The sequence below is a fragment of the Myxocyprinus asiaticus genome, chromosome 33 (genome assembly GCF_019703515.2).
Source record: "Myxocyprinus asiaticus isolate MX2 ecotype Aquarium Trade chromosome 33, UBuf_Myxa_2, whole genome shotgun sequence".
NCBI classification, from domain to species: Eukaryota; Metazoa; Chordata; class Actinopteri; order Cypriniformes; family Catostomidae; genus Myxocyprinus; species Myxocyprinus asiaticus.
In genome coordinates, this window is record NC_059376.1 from 21,804,912 (window position 1) to 21,823,298 (window position 18,387).

Sequence of the window (18,387 nt, forward strand, 5' to 3'; positions counted from 1 at the left end):
TCGACAAATATTTCAACCTATCCGAAGCTCAAATCAAATTCGAAATTCCGCCTCTGAAGATGGTCGGAACTCGACACAGCCGCTGTGCGACACTCCATTTGAAATGGCTGACCTCTGCTCTGTCATCTGTCGTTTTTCGGATGCAATGAAAAGGTGGCTTGAGTCCAGTAAGACGAAAGAAAATTATCTGCAAAAATGTAATTAGTACTTTTCAAGTTTAAATAAAATTGTAAGGAGTAAAAAGTACTGTTTTTTTTTCTTTGGAAATGTAATTAAGTAAAAGTACAAGTATTCTGTTTAAATCACACTTGAGTAAACAAATCCCAAATAATACTTAATACATCCTTATTTTTACTCAATTACTTTACACCGCTGGTTGGGCATTCGTTACAACAATTTGTCACGCATTCAAGTGGGAAACAAAATACGGAAGAAGCCAAACTTTTTTTTTTTTTTCCCCTTTTCTCCCCAATTTGGAATGCCCGATTCCCAATGCGCCAATGTAGTGACTCGCCTCAAGGAGGACGAATCTCAGTTGCCACCGCGTCTGAGACTGTCAATCCACGCATCTTATCACGTGGCTTGTTGAGTGCGTTACCACAGAGACATAGCGCTTGTGGATGCTCATGCTATTCTCCGCGGCATCCATGCACAACTCACCACACGCCCCACCGAGAGCGAGAACCACATATTATAGCAACCACAAGGAAGTTACCCCATGTGACTCTACCCTCCCTAGCAACCGGGCCAATTTGGTTGCTTAGGAGACCAGGCTGGAGTCACTCAGCATGCCCTGGATTCGAACTCGCGACTCCAGGGGTGGTAGTCAGCGTCTTAACTCACTGAGCTACCCAGGCCCCATGAAATGCTATTTTAAAAAATTGGACCATGTTGTTCAGTGGCTGGATGCTCTCTGGATGCCTGGAACGTAAATCAAATGTTTAGATCTCTGAAAAACATGTTTTACATTAAAAAAATCCTTCTGGTATGAACTATGTGTGGAGCTACGATAAAATCGCTGTTTTATTAGAGAACATACAGACAATTTTGTGACAGGTAGGTGTCAGTTTACTGCTCCCCCCATTCATTTGTATGGTATCCACAAACGGTGACTTACTGTTGTAACACGGTATTTGACTGTTACGCTCTCTCCAAAGTTAAAAATGCAGAGGTTGTTATCTCAGTATAGAAGATCAAAGAAAACACCGGAAAAAGAGTGCAGATGGAAAACAAAAATTAATTTGGTGTGAAGGGCCCTTCATGATAAGTTTCTAAATTAAAACCTTTATATTTTAGTCTTGTGGAGTAGCCCTAATTGTTAATGACCACACTAACAAAGGAATCATAAAACACATTTTATAAATTAAATGTTTATAATATTTTAAAACAGTACAGTTTAAAAAGAATTATGTTTTTAAAATGTTTAGCTCCGAGGTATCTTCTTGACAGCAGCTTTGATACGGTTTTGACTAACTCCGCCTTTTTTTGATGCGCCGCCCTTTTTGTCTCGGTCCTTTGAGTGATTTGTCAACTTTCTTAGGACCTCTAAAATGAAAAGAAACAAAGATTGTATCTCGTAGAGTAAGATCAACTAAAAATAAAGACATTTTGTGAAATATCCCTAACATAAATTTAACATGGTAACCACAGTTTGAAACTCTGGTAACTTTTGTCTGTAATCAAAAATAAAGTAGGCTAAAGTAGCTAAATAAAGTAATATAGAATAAATCAAACAAAATGACAGAAAGATTAAGAAAGCTTCTTACACTGTCTGAATGAGTTTCCATATTAAGTTATGATTTTATAGCAGTAACAATAGCTGGAGTAACAATGGTATTTTGGTGGAAACAATGGTTACCGTAATCATTTTAGTAGGAATTTTAATATCTGCTTACTGACATTTCAAAGAACAAATCAAAAAGGAAAGAGGAATGATGCCCTTTATTATAAATGATAGATGCATTACCTGCTAGCTCAGGGTAACTTGTCCCAAAACCACTAACTGCAGAATATTTAGGCCCTTCAGTGCCTTCACCTCCTGCAAAAAAAAAAACAACAAAAAAAAGATAAATATATATAAGATATTTAAAAAAATATATATATAATGTATAAAATAAATTCAGTATAAACTGTGTGTGTGTGTGTGTGTATATATATATATATTATACAGTACATTTTATTTTGACTTACAGTCCTTGACTTGTGTTAGTTGACGTGGGCTTATTGAACGGGGTGAGTGCAAACTCACGTGACACGCGTAATGGAATATAGCTCTCTCTCTCCTTCAGCAAACTGCTGATGAGGTCAGTGCTCTGTGCTTTCTCATTCAAGTTCACTAGCTCTCCCGTCCTGTCCATCAAGTCCACAGCCTCTGCAGAATTCAGTTTACATAACCTACACTGAGTCATTTTGACTCACAGTTAACACTTAGTAAATTCAGGAGTGTTTTTAAGATCTCAATTTATCTTAAGTAATTGAATTAATAAAGAAATAATAATTAAGATCAACCTTCCACGACAATCCATATTTAAACTTAAAGTGTGATAGCTTTGGTTTACCTTGGACATCCAGATTGCATTTCTCTTTTATGCAGTGGATGAAGTTTATAATCTTGCAGTTTAGGTTCAATATCTCCTCTCTTCCTTCTGTTAGCAATGTGTATGTATAAATAAAAAAAAAAAAAAAAAAATCCAAACATTCAACCAAAGGAACTTTTGAAATGTGAATCTTAAAAAGAATTTTTTTAATTATATTTACAAGATTTCAAATTAATATCAATACTTAAAGTAAAAAACAAAAAACATGTTAACCTTTAAAGTGTTTTCAACATAGAAGTTTTGATAAAACTTATACTGAACTAAACAATTGCGAAATAAGAAAATTGTCTTGTACTTACCACCAAATATCACAATAACAAACATCTTAGTCCTAAATAAGATGTGAAGAACATTCACCTCTTCTGATTAAATTACAATTAAATCACTCTCTGTTCTCTCAGCCACTTCCAGTAATGAGAATGGGCTGTTCACACAACACCAAAATAAAAGGCAGCTAAATGTTGTTGACTACAGCCGTACCTAGAGACAAAGCCTTGGTTTATGAGGAATGCTGAAGAGTTTCACAGTAGTGAATGTAACTGGTGGACTACTGAGAGGCTCAGAGTAAATCTCTTGCCATTTTATCCTCTTGTGCCACCACTGAACTATGGATGAACTCCCCTCCTGGCCTAGAATTTTTATTACATAAACATCACCATCTTGCCTGGGCAAATTTTTTCACTCTCTTCTCAATCTCTTTTTTTGTCTCTCTTTATGTCCCCCCCCATACCCCCCCCCCCCGAAAGGAGAGGAGAGAAAGGGCTCTTTTTTTATGAAGCAGACAAGTCTTATTTGTCTCCATGGAGTCAGTACACAGACAGACAGGTTCTTTGATTTGAACAGGTTCTGGTATACGTCTTGTTGGCGGGGAGTAAATCTATGGTCTTTTTACCTTTAAACACATATACCTGTAACAGAATCACATAAGTCTTTTCCACTATAGGGGTTGTACTAACTTGGTAGAAAATGTCTGTTGTCACAGGAAACTGAAAAGCTTAATAAACCCCAATTAATTGTATTGTCTATTGCAATTTATCCTTTAAACTACACAAAACTTTCATACTGTTGGATGTGAGATGACCCATAAAACAAGCTCAGCTGAATGGCTTCTATTCTTGACTTGTTCTCAATTATCGCTGCTGAAAGTACAAGTGCAGTACTGTTGGTCTCAAACAAAATGGCATGGACTAATAGGCAGTTAGTGGTCTTGATTCATATCCAAAGATGGGATTGGTCCCCTGTTGATGATATAGTTACTTCATGTCCAAACCAAGGAACAGTGTTCAGACAAGGTAATGAATTATGAGGGAATGAGGAATTTTGAGTTAAAGCATTCCCATAGACAGTATATATAAATGGTTTTAGGATTGAATTTTAAAATAATGCTATGCGTGACTGACATTATTCTTTCTGGCAGATTTGCTCTTAAAAATATAATTGTTTCTATTGACTTAGAGCAGAAAAGGTACACTGAAGCCTCCTCTAAAACTAAGACCTACCCATATCTTACCTATTTAACACTGAAAGTAGGCTACACAAACATTAAATGTTAAAGATTCAGTATTTAAAATCAGTCAGCTTTTTGTTTCATAACAATAATCTGTACCTTTTGTGATCTGATAAACTGAGTTTGACATAGCATATTCCTTTGTGTGAATTTTATGGCATTATTGCTGCTACACAATCCCGTAAATCTGGAGAGAGTATAGCCCTTAAGAAGCCACCAACAACTCCATGACAACACAGGCTTGGGCAGCCATAAGCTTCTGATTTCAGCTATCAGTTTATATGCTGTCATCAGAACCCAATGCTACTTTAGTGCCATTCCAGAAAAATTTTATCAGTGTGTAAACATCATCAGCTTCATCAACAGATATTTTCCCCAACTTTAGATGTGATATGAAGCCCTCTACGACCTTTATGTCAAAGATTAGGACAATCAGCTTGTTTACTTTCTTTTTCACCCTCAATAAAAGCTAAATGTGTGGCGTAACATGTTTTTAAATGTATAGTATATGTCCCATTCACCATGAAACAAATGTCACTCCCACAGTATGTTCATGGTTAGTTATAGAGCAGGTATTCATTCATTCATTCATAAAAAACAAAAAAAACCGTTTTATTAATTTCATCAGTTCAATAAGTTCATTTAATTTTTTTATTTATTTATAAAGCACTTTCCAACTACACTTGTAGACCATAGTGCTGAACAATCAGCATAAAATAACATAACACAATAAAACATAAAATGAAATACACTTAAAAAAACCACTTAATAACACAACACACCACACCCTGCTACTTAAAAGCCATTTTTAAAGTATTTAAAGGGATAGTTCACCCAAAAATGAATTGAAGTTGAAATGAAGAAATGAAATTAAGTTGATTTGGTGCTGGTCTTGCTGGTCAATCAGCATAGTCTTGCTGGCTTTGCTAGTTAAAGGGATAGTTCACCCCAAAATTTAAATTCTCTTATCATTTACTCACCCTCATGCCATCCCAAATGTGTATGACTTTCTTTCTTCTGCTGAACACAAAGATTTTTAGAAGGATATTTCAGCTCTGTAGGTCCATACAATGAAGATGAATGTGTACCCAAAAGCACATAAAGGCAGCATAAAAGTAATCCAGATGACTGCAGTGGTTTAATCCACATCTTCAGAAGTGATATGAAAGATGTGGGTGAGAAACAGATCAATTTTCAAGTCCTTTTTTACTATAAATTCTCCTCCCTGCCCAGTAGGTGGTGATATGCATGATGAAAGTCGCCAAAACAAAAGAAGAATGTGAAAGTGAAAGTGAAGATTTATATTAAAAAGGGACTTGAATATACCTTTAGAGGAATGATTCACCCAAAAAATAAAAATTCTGTCATAATTTACTCACCCTCATGTTGTTTTATACTCATTTCATTGACTTCTGTAGAACACAAAAAGAGATGTTAGGCAGTATGCTAGACTCAGTGACCATTCACTTTCATTGCATAATTTTTTCCCCACACAATGAAAATTAATGGTGAATAAAACTAACATACTGCATGACATCTATTTTTGAGTTCCACTGAAAGAAAAAAGACAGTCATATTGGTTTGGAACAACACAAGGGAGAATAAATGTTGACAGCATTTTCATTTGTGGGTGAACTGTCCCTTCAAGTTTGTAATGAACAGTGCTATATAGTGAAACTATAGCTAAAGACAAAATAATTTAAAGACACGGCATAATAGGAAACAATGCTTAATTTCACATTTAAAAAAGTAATACCAAGCCTGAATGATTTTAACTCTTCAAATGTGTTTAAAGGCACCTTTAAACTTTTATCTATAAAAATATTTTAGTCTGCTTTTAGTTTGACACACTCTGGTATCTACATCTGTATACTGTATATACTATCTATCTTATGCTGAGCTCAGTTCAGAAGAATGCTGATCTAAAATACTGAAATAATCTCAAAAGATCTCTTGAGAAACACTAGTGCACCCTTTTTAACCTGGAATCATTTGGGACTTAGGAAAAAGGCTGGGAAAAATACAATGTTAGGATTCATAAGTGCCTTCAGTATGTGATAGAGCCCAAGAGGAGCATTCTCTCTCGGGAAGGCCACTTCATGTCTGCAAGTCTCCATCTTTGGAAGAAAAGTCGTAATCATTTTACAGCCTGCTTTTTTAAGCTATATCACACTTGTTACAATATGAATCTGTCAAACGCTGGCCATGTTTTTCTGTAAGCAGTGGAGTACAGGTTTAGCGATATAATAACATTAAATGTTGTATTCAGTTTAAAGATGAATGCTTTATGTATTTTTCTCTCTCAGAAAGGTCCTCTCATTTAAAACACTGACGTTTCATTTCCTTTCACTGTAGTGAAGAGTTATCACTCACATAAGTTCTGTCCAAGCACGAATAGGGGAGGCCGGGGTTAGTTGTCACATGTTTTACTTTTTATGATATTTTTAGCATATTTTTCTCAGTCTGCTTCTCATTGAGATATCGGAATTTGTTCCGAAAACTAACATACAAAACCACTGCTAGAGAAAACACGTATTTGTATTTGGACTATTGACTCAAATGATAGTTACTTACCAGTGTTGTGTAAGTTACTCAAAAGAAGTAATCCACAAAAAATTACTAATTGCTTCTCTAAAATTGTAATCAGATTGCTTTTCACTGAAAAGTTTTTGCTTTTCCACTCAACAAATTCAAAATGTCCATATGTCCTCCTTCATTGTTGCATGCAAGTCATATGCTCAGCCCTACATGTTTCTCCCTTCAAGTGATTTGTAAGTGACTTTTCTGCTGTCACAGAAACACAAAGAGAAGCACTGTACATATGAACATAATTCATGCTTTAAATGTATTGTACATAAATACTATTATTCATTGAAAGTCAGTAACTATAATCAGATTACAAGAATTTGAAATGTAACTACTTTGACTAAAAAGTAGATTCCACCCAACAGTGTTACTGAGGAATCGCCTTTCTGACAACCTCCCCATGAGACTAATAGCCCCGATCTCTACCTGTCTGGTTGCTCCTGAGACCCAGTAGATAGTCCCACATGACTATACTTAAAATAATTGATTAGGCCATAATTGGATGTTACAGAATCTTTGTCATTTATAACACAAACTCTGTTATCTCCTAATACCTAACTTAATCAGAGAACTGTGTATGTTCACTCATGTTATTTGATAAAAGCCCTCCATGAGCAGCTGAGTAATTGTCATTTATTCATGTGTTAGAGGAAAATGTGTTCACATTGCTGTTTCTGTGCTCCAGTACTGGATGACCTGATCTCTTGTACAGACAGAATTAACACAAAATACAAGCAGTAGATTTAAAAAGAAATCATATGATTCATCAGCATTGTCAGGGTAGAACAATATCTGACTTGTGCAACATAAGGACATTCACAAGAGATAACATTTGAAACTTCCATTGAAAACAATAGAGTGAAAGAGCAACACTGCTTAAAACTCATCAAAGAGTTTTCATAACACTTATAGCCATACCACACGCACTGCGAAGAGTTGCAATGCTTCATATATGCATCTGCAAGCCTTATGGAATACAGTCTTGCACCAGACTGAACACTAAACAGATTAAATCAATTCAGTACTGGTTTCCACCAGCTAACTCACACAAGATGTTGATGACACCAATGAAAACATTCTGACACTGTTTTAACTGTCCTGTGATCATATGTTTTGGTACAGTGGTGGTTTAATACTCTCCCAATTCCTATTAGCCACCTAGCATTGCTCTATGGGCATTGGTTCATATGCATATTATTTCATACCAATATTGGTACACATACAATTTTGGGCTCATGTTTATGTTGTATTACTGAGGTTGAAGTAAATACAATAGTTTGTTCATGCCCACTGGATGTAATGTTGGGCTAGATTTCTTTCTGAATCAACCACCACTAGACTGACCAAAAAAAAAAAACAAATAAATAAAACCAAATAAAACGGAATTTTTGAGATAGAGGATAGAAATTAATCAGTGTCATTTATAATCTTTATCATCTTTATTAAGGGGCCATTCTTGCCCTCCATGGATTTTAGGGGCATTTTTGTGACATTTATGTCAAATCAATTAATTTAAATAAATTCCCAATCTACACAAATGACTGTTACCTATTAAATCAAGTCAACATCAGATTAAAAACAGTGTAATCCACTATGAGGGCATTTTGGCCCAATATCATGAGTATTTTCTTCACTTTTGGTAGCATTAACGAGCACTGTATACAGTGCTAAAATGTATGGCAAGTTCTAAAGAGGCAAATAAATACAACAGAGCAGAATACATCATTCAGAGAGTACCAGCTATCAAGAAACCTCTGTGAGCTCAGAGCAGTGAGCTGTTTGCAGGCACAGGGATGATTTAATGTGAAGAGGCGAGAACAGATCCTTTCCATCCTTAATTTCAAACACAGCATGCTTCCTGCAGGCAGTTACTTGATTATTCCCAGTAAGCGGTGACTCTGGAAGCCTTAGAGCAGAGTCTGATCGATACCTGTGAGAATTAGTGAGTTCTACAGGCTTGTTGTCTAATTTTGAGTTTTCTGTAGCAATATTCCTATGTGTGTGCCCAGGCTCTGCACTTTCACAGCTGCTGGTGATGCTACTCTGTTCGGTGTAGAGGTCACGCATCAGGCCGTTGACTTTAATTCTAAGCGAGTCTGCTATGCTTGCTCGAGCAGAGGTATGGGTGCTCCCATTGCTAGATATCGGCTCCCGTCTACCCAAGATATGATAGCGCACGATTTTTCGGAAGGTATATCTGAATTCGCGAATACGGTAGGCGTAGATGAAAGGGTTCACCACCGAGTTGGCATGGGAGAGGATAATAGCCAGATACATGACGATAACTGGCGGCCGTTGACACTCCGGACAAAACAGAGTGAAACAGTTGATGATGTGCAACGGCAGCCAGCACACCGCAAACAAGCCGACGATGATGGCCAGCGACTTTGCTGCCTGGACCTCTTTCTGCAGGATAGAGCGGGACTTTAGCTCGCATGGCATGGCCTTGGACTCGATGCATTTGAGTTGGTGGCGTGCAGCCATGAAGATTCGCAAGTATATGGCCAGCATGATAAGCAAAGGCAGCAGAACACAGGCAAAGAAGTTGAAGTAAACCATGTAGTCCATGACGACAACCTCCTCAAACAAACACTCCATCATGCCGGGTGGGCAGGTGCTATTGAGGAGCTCCCCAGAGCGGGCTTTGTGCCAGCCTAACATGGGCGTGAGACCGATGATCACCGATAGAACCCAGCAGAATGCAATGATGCCTTTTGCACGCTGCCCTGTTACTAGGCTGTTATATCTGAAAGAGAGAGAAAATCATGTTTTTCACATTCCCCAACCATAAATCTTTGTTGCAGTTGGTCTAGATTGTACTGTAGATCTAAAAGGTCCAAAGTACTTTCAAGACTAAGCTAATGGCAGCATGGCTGTAAACCTGAAAACCTCTTATACATTGTGTTCACGTTATGTCAGATTTACCGTAATGATGAGTTTCTGATAAAGAAAAATAGTAAAAACCATTCACGTCTTTGTCGAACTTGTAATTACAAGTTGGAAGCTCTGAATTTTATTTTGACCGTTGTGACATCATGTAAAAAAAACACAACATTGAAGTTGTAGTTAGTACACATACAGTGGCCCCCCGAAAAACATTTAAGCCACATCCACACTAATAATACATTTTAGTCTGACAACTCTGTTATCTGTTGCCTAACATTATCATTTTCCAAAGAATGCTGTAATGGAGAGCGTTTTTGAAACGGAGGAGGAAACGCAGTTAGTGTGGATGAGAGGCGTAAATCAATGTGTTTTCATAGAAAACGTATTAGTGTGGATATGGCCTTTTAAGCCACAAAATCTTTGCATTATATACAGTAATGAAATATCAAGCCAAGTGGCATTTACTGTATGTTACAGGTACTGTATCTTAAAGATAGCACAAGCACGCCATTCAAGCTAAACACTTTACAAAAAGTAGTTTGTTAGGCTTCAAATACTTAAACACTAGATGTTCAATATTAAGACAAAATTAAGGCCTGCGGCTGACAAAATTAAGTATTTGGACACGTTCTATTTGCCTAGTTTCTGGCTGTGTTCGTTCTACTTGGACACCTGTGTGAAAAGGGTTAAAAGGGCCAAATGATTTCATACATCCATTAAAAATCACTTTTTACACCAGCTGTTTAAAAGAAATAGCAGAAATGGCTCTGAAAATTTAAGTTAGTTCTGAAAAGAAGCCTAGCATGATTTGTTTGCAGATGTCACTTTGTTTGACATGTCATTTTGTATTAAAGGAAATTACATTTACACATTTCACATGTATGAACTAAGCGTCCAAATACTTTTTGTGGCCACTGTATTTCTTTCATTTTATTATAGCCAATGTTACCTGGTGCACTTTCTTTGTTTTTCAAGATTTTGCAAGAGAATAATGAGGAAAATAAGGTAGTTATTAAGGTAGTTATTACCATCAACAACGGTCATTTCTGAATCAGAGGATATGAAAAGCTCAGAGTAAAATTTCAGAGTTGTCATCTCATAAATAACAACAGTAATTCCGACATGACGTGAACACAGCATTAGAACAACCCTGTCACGACCACAGTGCCAAAGATCCTTGCATTCATTCACTGTCTTTTCAGCCAACATGCTCATTGAGGCAATTCAGAAGAAAGAATTTGCTCAGAAATGTCACAGTTTGGAACAGAAGTCTATTTTCAGAGTGTCTCTTTGGCCAGTGTGGGAGAACCGCTGAGTTCGTTGGCCTCTATCAGTCTCATTCTCCAGATGTGAAAGTTCTGTGAGCAACATAGTGAAAACAATCCCAAATCCCTCCCAACCCCCCAAAAAAACCTGCCTCAGGGACAGACCGGCAGGACGTGAACGCACACACAGTCTTCTGACTTTCACACATTCCTTTAAAACCAATAGAACTGACTGATCCAAAGCAGAATGAGATAATATTATACCAACATTATCTCAAGCTCCATTAGCATGCAAGCTGCTCATCCTGAATAGGGCTAATTGGATATTTATGGGGTGTAGAGTGTTGAAGTGTTTATAGAAAAAAAAAACTGGCATCTGATAAATGACTTGCAGTATAAATGACAAAAAAGTGGATAGTTGCTGAAGATATCTTGTGGTCTGGAAGATTTATTAGCAAAAACATTCCAGAGATTTATGAGAGGATATGGTCAAACACAGAATCAAAATCAGAGTTTGGATCTTGCTAGAACGTAGGTACTTAAATCATATTCAGCCTAGAATAGCATTTATTGGAAAGACACACTTGTCTCCCATGGCTAGGATCCGGTTCTACTCATATTAGTAAGCTGGCTGTGTTTCAGGATGGCTTGCCCTGACAAATGGGACAATTTGTTTTCAAATTGGAGAAATGGTGGAAAAGTAGTCAAGAACAGTGCTTTAAAAATGAAGTGTGTAATTTCTGTGCCTCGAGTGGCACCAATTGCAAAAATAATGGTTGTTTTCAAACAGGATTCTAAAACACTCCCCGGTCTTCCATTGGTTCAGCCAATGTTGCAGTGTCAGACTGGTTGGGATGCTCAAACAATCAGAGCAATGTTTTGATAGCGCTACAGAGCCACAGTTTACAATTTTCGAGGGAATCGACCTCTGAATGTCTGACCTATAGTTGTCTCTGCATATAAAACTGTGATAGGAGATAGTATTTTAACATGGAAAAAATTACTCACTTTAGAAAAGGACTGTTTTCTCTTAAAGGCCAAAAAATTTCACAGGGGTGACATGAAACATATGGTCGATAAAATCTAATAATAACAAACAGATTCAACAGACATGGTCCAATTAGCGATCATCAGAGAAACTACAACCTCCCTGATATATGACAAATGTGCAAAGATTCTGACAGCACACTCATATAACCCTCGGTTCCACTTAAAGGGACAGTTCACCCAAAATTGAGAATTCTATCATCAATCACTCACCCTCATGTTGTTCCAAACATGTATGACTTTCTTTATTCCGTGAAACATTCAAGAAGATGTTAGGTACAATGTTAGGGACTGACAGCCTTAGTCACCATTTACTTAAATTGCATCTTTTTTCCATTCAGTGAAAGTTAATGGTGATTGAGACTAACATACTGACTAACATCTCCTTTTTTGCTCCACAGAAGAAAGAAAGTCATACAGGTTTTGAACAACATGAGTATGCGTAAATGATGACAGAATTTTCAGTTTTGGTGAACTATCCCTTTAACACTTTTCCCCACCATCCCCCAGTAATAAACACACTCCACTCACCTTAGTGGGATCTTGATGGCAATGTAGCGGTCAATGGCAATGGCCAAAAGGCTAAATATGGAGCTCTGGGTCAGCACTAACACAAAGCAGGCGATGAAGAGACAACCGTAGAAATTGGCGCAGAAACCAGTGCTGATCACGATGGAGAAAGGGATGGCCAGCACACCCACTGCAATATCTGCCACAGCCAGTGAAACAACAAAGAAGTTGGTGATGGTCTGGAGGTTGCTGTTGAGGCCCACTGCCCAGCAGACCAGCACATTGCCCAGGACAGAGAGCAGGGCAATCAGCAGCTCCAGCATCATGTACACCACGTCGAAGGCATTGCTCAGCATGGTGAGGTTGCTGGGGAGAAGGGATGATGCCTCGCCTTAATGTCCATAGCTGCAGCTCGAGGCAACAGCCAGAGTCAGCCTTAGTAGAAGACTTAAATTCCTTTGGTTCAATAACCAAGTCTCATTTTGTAACTTTTAAACTTTTGAGGAGACTCCAGATTGTTGTGTTGCTAATTAAAATGAGGAATACCAAAGATTAAATCTCTTGAGAGGTACTGCAACTCATTATAAAGAATCCATATTGGGAAAAGCTTTAAAAAATTATCGTGAAAAAAAAAACCTTTTTTAGATATAGGAAGTTCTCCTCAAATGACTTTTGAAATGATTTGGTATCCAGTAAATCACCAGAAATATATCAAAAAATATTTTTGTTGAAAAATCCATGATCTCATGTGATGGTGTTAGAACTGATGGTCCGTTATTCCATGTATTGTTTGCCCTTCTTCATATCACCATTTAGTATTCAGCTGTGTTCCCTGGAAAATAGAGACAGGAAATTATGTTATCAACCGGAAAACAGACATTTGAAGAGAAATATAAGACACTTTAAGACTTGAGCATCATTACAATAATGTTTTTGAAGGCTTTATGTTAAATAAAATATTCATAATTGTGATGCATTACAATCACATGATTGATGAAAATAAGGTTGAAAGCAGATTTGGAAAAAGTGTAGGTTACTTAAATTTGACATATGGGTTTACTAATATTGAAACAACATAGAATTGAAAGAACTTGAACACGTATTAGGCATATGCAGTGTATATTCCACAATGTTAGAGTAAGACAACTTTGACATATGACCCAAATTATACTAAAAAAAAGAACTTTAACTATTGTCAGTTTTACTCATTCCTCCCATGTTCATATTACTCAAAAAATTAACTGTAATTAGTGGAACATAAATTAACTAAGTTGATTCAACAAAAAAAGTGTCTTGTCAGCTTTACTTTTGCACTGGGACAACATGTATATATTTTTTGTAGCTGAAACAAGGCAGATGATTTCTAGTTCCCAGCATGCTTTACATGGGACTCGACAGGGAGAGTAATGTTAAAATTAAGTGTTAATAGTCTTTGTGCAAGATGAATATAAAACTTGTTAGTTTATAATGTTTTATGTTGAGATTTAGAAGAATTTCTGTTATGTTTTAGTTTTGGGGGTTACCATGGTGAAGAGTGGAGTTTGAGCCTAGGTTGAGGACTAATTAGTGATGGGCGGATCAATACTAAAGTATCGATTCTTCCAATACTGATGTGGTATTAAGAATATCGATCCTCACATAAAAATATAGATTCTGATGGGTTTTTTTTAACAAGTGATCTTATTATTTAAATTCCATGAATATTAATGCATCTCATAAGCTTCGAAGTGGAAAAATTATTAAATGAGTGAATTGTTGGATGGTACCAGAACTATCTTCTCTTCTGCTCATCTAAAAATGCTAACATACACTAGCAGTCAGACAGCGCTCACCCTTTCAGTCATAGCGCTCGTTCAAAGAGGGATCAGTGCTTTCCTGAGGTAATGACAGGAAAACAGCATCTGGAGTTATTCACACTAAGAAATGACAAATCTAGACATGACATGTATTATAATGGGCTTTTATGACCATTTTTACAGGTTTATTTAAATTCAGAGGTGTTAAAACATTTATAATGATCTTTAATCCTCTTTAATAAATGATACCCATATGAAAACTTGCCATGGATTTACTGTAGTTGTATTGTATTAACCATGACTAGTAACTACAACTGTAGTAACCATGTGTTTTTTTTCTTTTCTTTTTGACAGTAACCAAGGTTTTGATAGAATTAAATATGGTTTTGCTACAGCATTACTGTAGTATCCATATGGTAACTTAGTTTTAGTAATAGCAACTATATAATAATATCTATGGTTAATTTTGAGGTTTTATATGTGGATTATACTAACTAATTTTTGAAAGGTAAACAAAGCAGCTTAATAATTTTCTGTTTTGGCCCATAAATATATATAAAAAAATTAAGTAGTAATAAAGTTACTAATTTGATCCAAAGAATTCGTAACAATTCAATTTAATAGAGGTATCGGTATTGGTATCGCCCATCCCTAGGACTAATACATTTTGGGTATTCTAGTGCTTTATCCATTGAGCAATTGCTGTGCTAACCATAGCGTGGTGACCAAGATGCACTCAGAAGTGTTTCCCACCAGCATGTATTTAGCATGCAAAAATTTCCTGTAACTAACTGGCAATTTACTAAAATGTGTGTTATTTTGACATGCCAAATTTTGTTGGGTGTACTTGATTTAGCTAGGTTTACTCTACTTGAAGTGTTAAAATGTAAATTGCAAGGTCATTTAAATGTTTGAAAATTACTTTCAAAAACGCTGAACCACTGTCCATGATTGAATCAAGTTACTGAATCAAGTTATTATTTTGAGTGTTGAAATAAAGTGATTTACTATCTCCTATCTAACATTGAAATTTTGATTCTATCATGATTCACCTCTGTAATAGGGAGTGGGCGAATATGCTTCTTTGCAGACACATGTGGCAAACTCACACCTTGCAAGATTAAGAAACAAAGAAACGTGAAAGCACACAATATCCTTGAATTTTGCATTTAGCAGACACTCAGGTCGCGATGTCTGGCTAGAGGCTCTTGCCTTTTGTTTTAGTATAGCCAATCTGAAGCCCTTAACACAGAGTCTGAGATATACCCTGGAGCATTCCCACATTGCTGCAGACAAACTGCCTGAGGTTACTCACCTCTGGAAGAAAAGAGAAAACAGCTGTTCGGCTACATTCATCACTATTTTCAATTACAAATCAAAAGAATACTTTCAGACTTCAATATTCAGAAATTAATATTATATATATATATATATATATAGTATAAGTAATGTGAATTGTGGTATACATTTTTTTATATTTATATATAGCAATATAAAGCAATATAAAGACTCAACCATAGCTGATTTCTTAATGCAAGATTCTGCCTGCAAAGTTGTTTAAGACAAGACCATGAATCTTAGAAACTGGCACTAAAGTGACAGAATCTGCCTGAAAGACAATCTAGGAAACAGGAACTAAGATAAGAAATGTTAAGAATGTGAATAGATGAGTGCCATAGACAAGAATTGAAAGAGAGGGGAGATCCTTGTAGAAAATCCTTGTCGTTAGAGTTGAAAAACATAATAAAGCAAAGCTTGACGCCCAGCATCAGAGCCGTTGATATGGATCTGTGAAAGGTTAAGGGCTGACAATAGGACAACAGATAAACGGGTCTCTACAACACTTGATTTAGCCCTTTGATCAATGGCCTTTTTGACCCCAGTAGTATTCTGGTTTCAGTGCTTTGTGTTTACAGAAAGAGAAGGTTTATGGCACTAAACAGGCTTTAGGGCTAAATCTGTGCCAACCTCAGACTCAACAGTGGACCCTTGTGGAAGTGCGATATGTCATGATAATGTCTATAAGAGTGTCTAGGTATAGTTAGACTCATATATATATAAGATTGTAACTATACCTAGACATTACCAGTCTATGACCTGTAACACATGTCTTATCATAACATTAAAAGCTACATATTATTTCCACTCCAGTTCTCCAGCAAAAGCATGAATTGTAAACCACTTAAGGTGTATCAGGAGAGGCAAAAGTAAATATTATTTCAGTAAGAAAAAAAAAAAAAAGTTAATCTAGACCAATGATAACCCAGTGAGCTCAATTATGAAGACTATTATTCTTTACTAAGGCACAGTGCTGTTTCATATAGCCTTTTTTATTTATTTATTTATTATTATTATTATTATTAATTGTTTGTTTTTAGTCGGACAGTGGTTGTAAACAGAGTAAAAACTTTTTTTGATTTTATTTATTTATTTTTACTTGGCCCACAGAGCTCTTTGGATTGTCCATGCGGCTCAAATATGCACATGCTCATAAAACTGGACTTCATTTTCTCATCTTAAGTGACTGAACCAAAGACAAACGCAGGAGGCAAATACAGCATATGCATTATGAAGACAGATAAGAACCAGTGCACAAAACATAACTAGGCTATTAGATCAAATTTCTCTAACATGACTCACATAAATAAAAAATAAAATAAAATAAAAATTCGCTTGAAATATTTTTTAAAAGATCCAAGATACAGATAAAACCATGATTTTAATTCATGTTCGACTTGCACGGACTAAATCGATGTCTATTTAATTTCAGTTGATCTGTTGAAACAACAAACGTATTGGCTACTGTGTATGTTCCTATTTGTTAGGGGCCGTTCACACAGAACGCGTTCTTGCGCTAAAAAAGCAAGACACATCACATCAAATAGAACAGAACGCAAGTGTTAAAAAGCGCAACGGCCAAAGACGTCCATTATAGTTCACACAGAAAAACAATTCAAAAACAGCGCAGACGAACAAAGTGTTGGATTGAATTTACCTTGATACTCGATAACTCCAGAAACTACTGAAGACAGAGAAATAATAAATAAATAAATAAATGAATAAACTCTGAGAAAAAAGTGTAACGGTAATTCCCTCATAAAGACAAAGAAAGTCACTGAGTGATCCGCGCACAAAAAAACAAACAACAACAACAAAAAAAACTGTTTTTAAAATGTCATCTGCTGGATCCGGTGCAGTCGGATTGGGAGTCAGTGTGCATCAGTACTCACATCATCACTGAGAGATGACAAACTCTAGGGCCCCTATAAGAGTCTGTGCTTGACCAATCCAGAGCCAGGAGAGTTACTGATACTGTTTCTTCCTCTGATCAAGTATCAGCGAAACAACTGCGCAACGTTTGCCAGTTGTTTTGAGTGATTAAACTGAAAGCAGTGATTTTAAGATGATCTGTTGTTAGAGATTTCTGTTATTCATTGATGAGGGGAAAACATGAATCATTTTGAGATGTCTTAAACAGACACTTAGTAGCCTCTAAGTTTCCCAAAATAAAGATTTCATCAAAACTTGCTGCTAAATTCTATTGACTACACCAGACTCAAAATATAGTCTTTGGCACAGGAAAGTGTAGTCGATTATCCAAATTATTCCAATCACTTTAATGAAATCTAATATTAACTATGACAAATTAAGTTACGGATGTTAATCGTTGCCATTTCAATTAGTTTCCTTTCCATGACCTGTCTTCGGGACAACTGTTGAAAGCTTGTCCCAAGTTAACCCACACATATTCAGGTTAATCTGGGTTCCATTCACACTTGCAGCAGTGCAAAATCAATGGGGGACACAGACAATAGGGCTCTGTACAGTGAAGCACGCTAATTAATTGGTCTCATACAGTATAAAATGCAACTTTTCTTTCCCTTCTAATGACTGACGTCATGTCCAACACCTGTCCAACAATAAAGAGCTAGAGCTAAATTCATAAATAACCTTCATCTCATTTCCCCAGACCTTTAGCCAGTTTTAAATGACCAGTTAAATGTGTTTAAGACAAAGATTAGACAAGCCTTGCAGCCAGTTGGGAGGGTAACCAGGATGTATTACAATGCTACTTGAGTTTCCAGTCTGGATGAGAAGCTTTAAGGGCTTGGAATGAATTAACACCTGAAAAAAAAAAATTCAAGGCAAAATGCTGAGCTAACCTTTTTAGTAACAAATCATGTGACTGTTCA

At 36.4% G+C, this 18,387-nt stretch overlaps 2 protein-coding genes across 2 annotated transcripts; both read right to left on the reverse strand.

Annotated features, from left to right (window-relative positions):
* Positions 1–1,423: 1,423 nt before the first annotated feature.
* LOC127424607 (uncharacterized protein C22orf15-like) lies at positions 1,424–4,290 on the reverse strand. The gene is made up of 5 exons (XM_051669948.1): positions 4,204–4,290; positions 2,559–2,645; positions 2,249–2,371; positions 1,967–2,038; positions 1,424–1,545 (listed from the first exon to the last, which is right to left on the reverse strand). The coding sequence occupies exons 1-5, from the start codon at positions 4,232–4,234 to the stop codon at positions 1,424–1,426; spliced, it is 435 nt and encodes a 144-aa protein (XP_051525908.1). The 5' UTR covers positions 4,235–4,290.
* Positions 4,291–7,309: 3,019 nt separating this feature from the next.
* On the reverse strand, positions 7,310–17,415 carry LOC127424338 (adenosine receptor A2b-like). Its single transcript, XM_051669423.1, has 3 exons — positions 17,190–17,415; positions 12,420–13,230; positions 7,310–9,436 (listed from the first exon to the last, which is right to left on the reverse strand). The coding sequence occupies exons 2-3, from the start codon at positions 12,752–12,754 to the stop codon at positions 8,434–8,436; spliced, it is 1,338 nt and encodes a 445-aa protein (XP_051525383.1). The 5' UTR covers positions 12,755–13,230; positions 17,190–17,415; the 3' UTR covers positions 7,310–8,433.
* Positions 17,416–18,387: the final 972 nt, after the last annotated feature.

Excerpts from the sequence above, each read along its gene's own strand:
- LOC127424338 (XM_051669423.1), bottom strand. The coding sequence starts at position 12,754 with ATGCTGAGCAATGCCTTCGACGTGGTGTACATGATGCTGGAGCTGCTG. Across the intron at positions 9,437-12,419 it reads GCCATCAAGATCCCACTAAG|ATATAACAGCCTAGTAACAG; the intron begins GTGAGTGGAGTG and ends TCTCTCTTTCAG.
- LOC127424607 (XM_051669948.1), bottom strand. The coding sequence starts at position 4,234 with ATGTCAAACTCAGTTTATCAGATCACAAAAG. Across the intron at positions 2,039-2,248 it reads TATTCCATTACGCGTGTCAC|GAGGTGAAGGCACTGAAGGG; the intron begins GTGAGTTTGCAC and ends TTTTTTTTGCAG. Across the intron at positions 1,546-1,966 it reads AAGTTACCCTGAGCTAGCAG|AGGTCCTAAGAAAGTTGACA; the intron begins GTAATGCATCTA and ends TTTTCATTTTAG.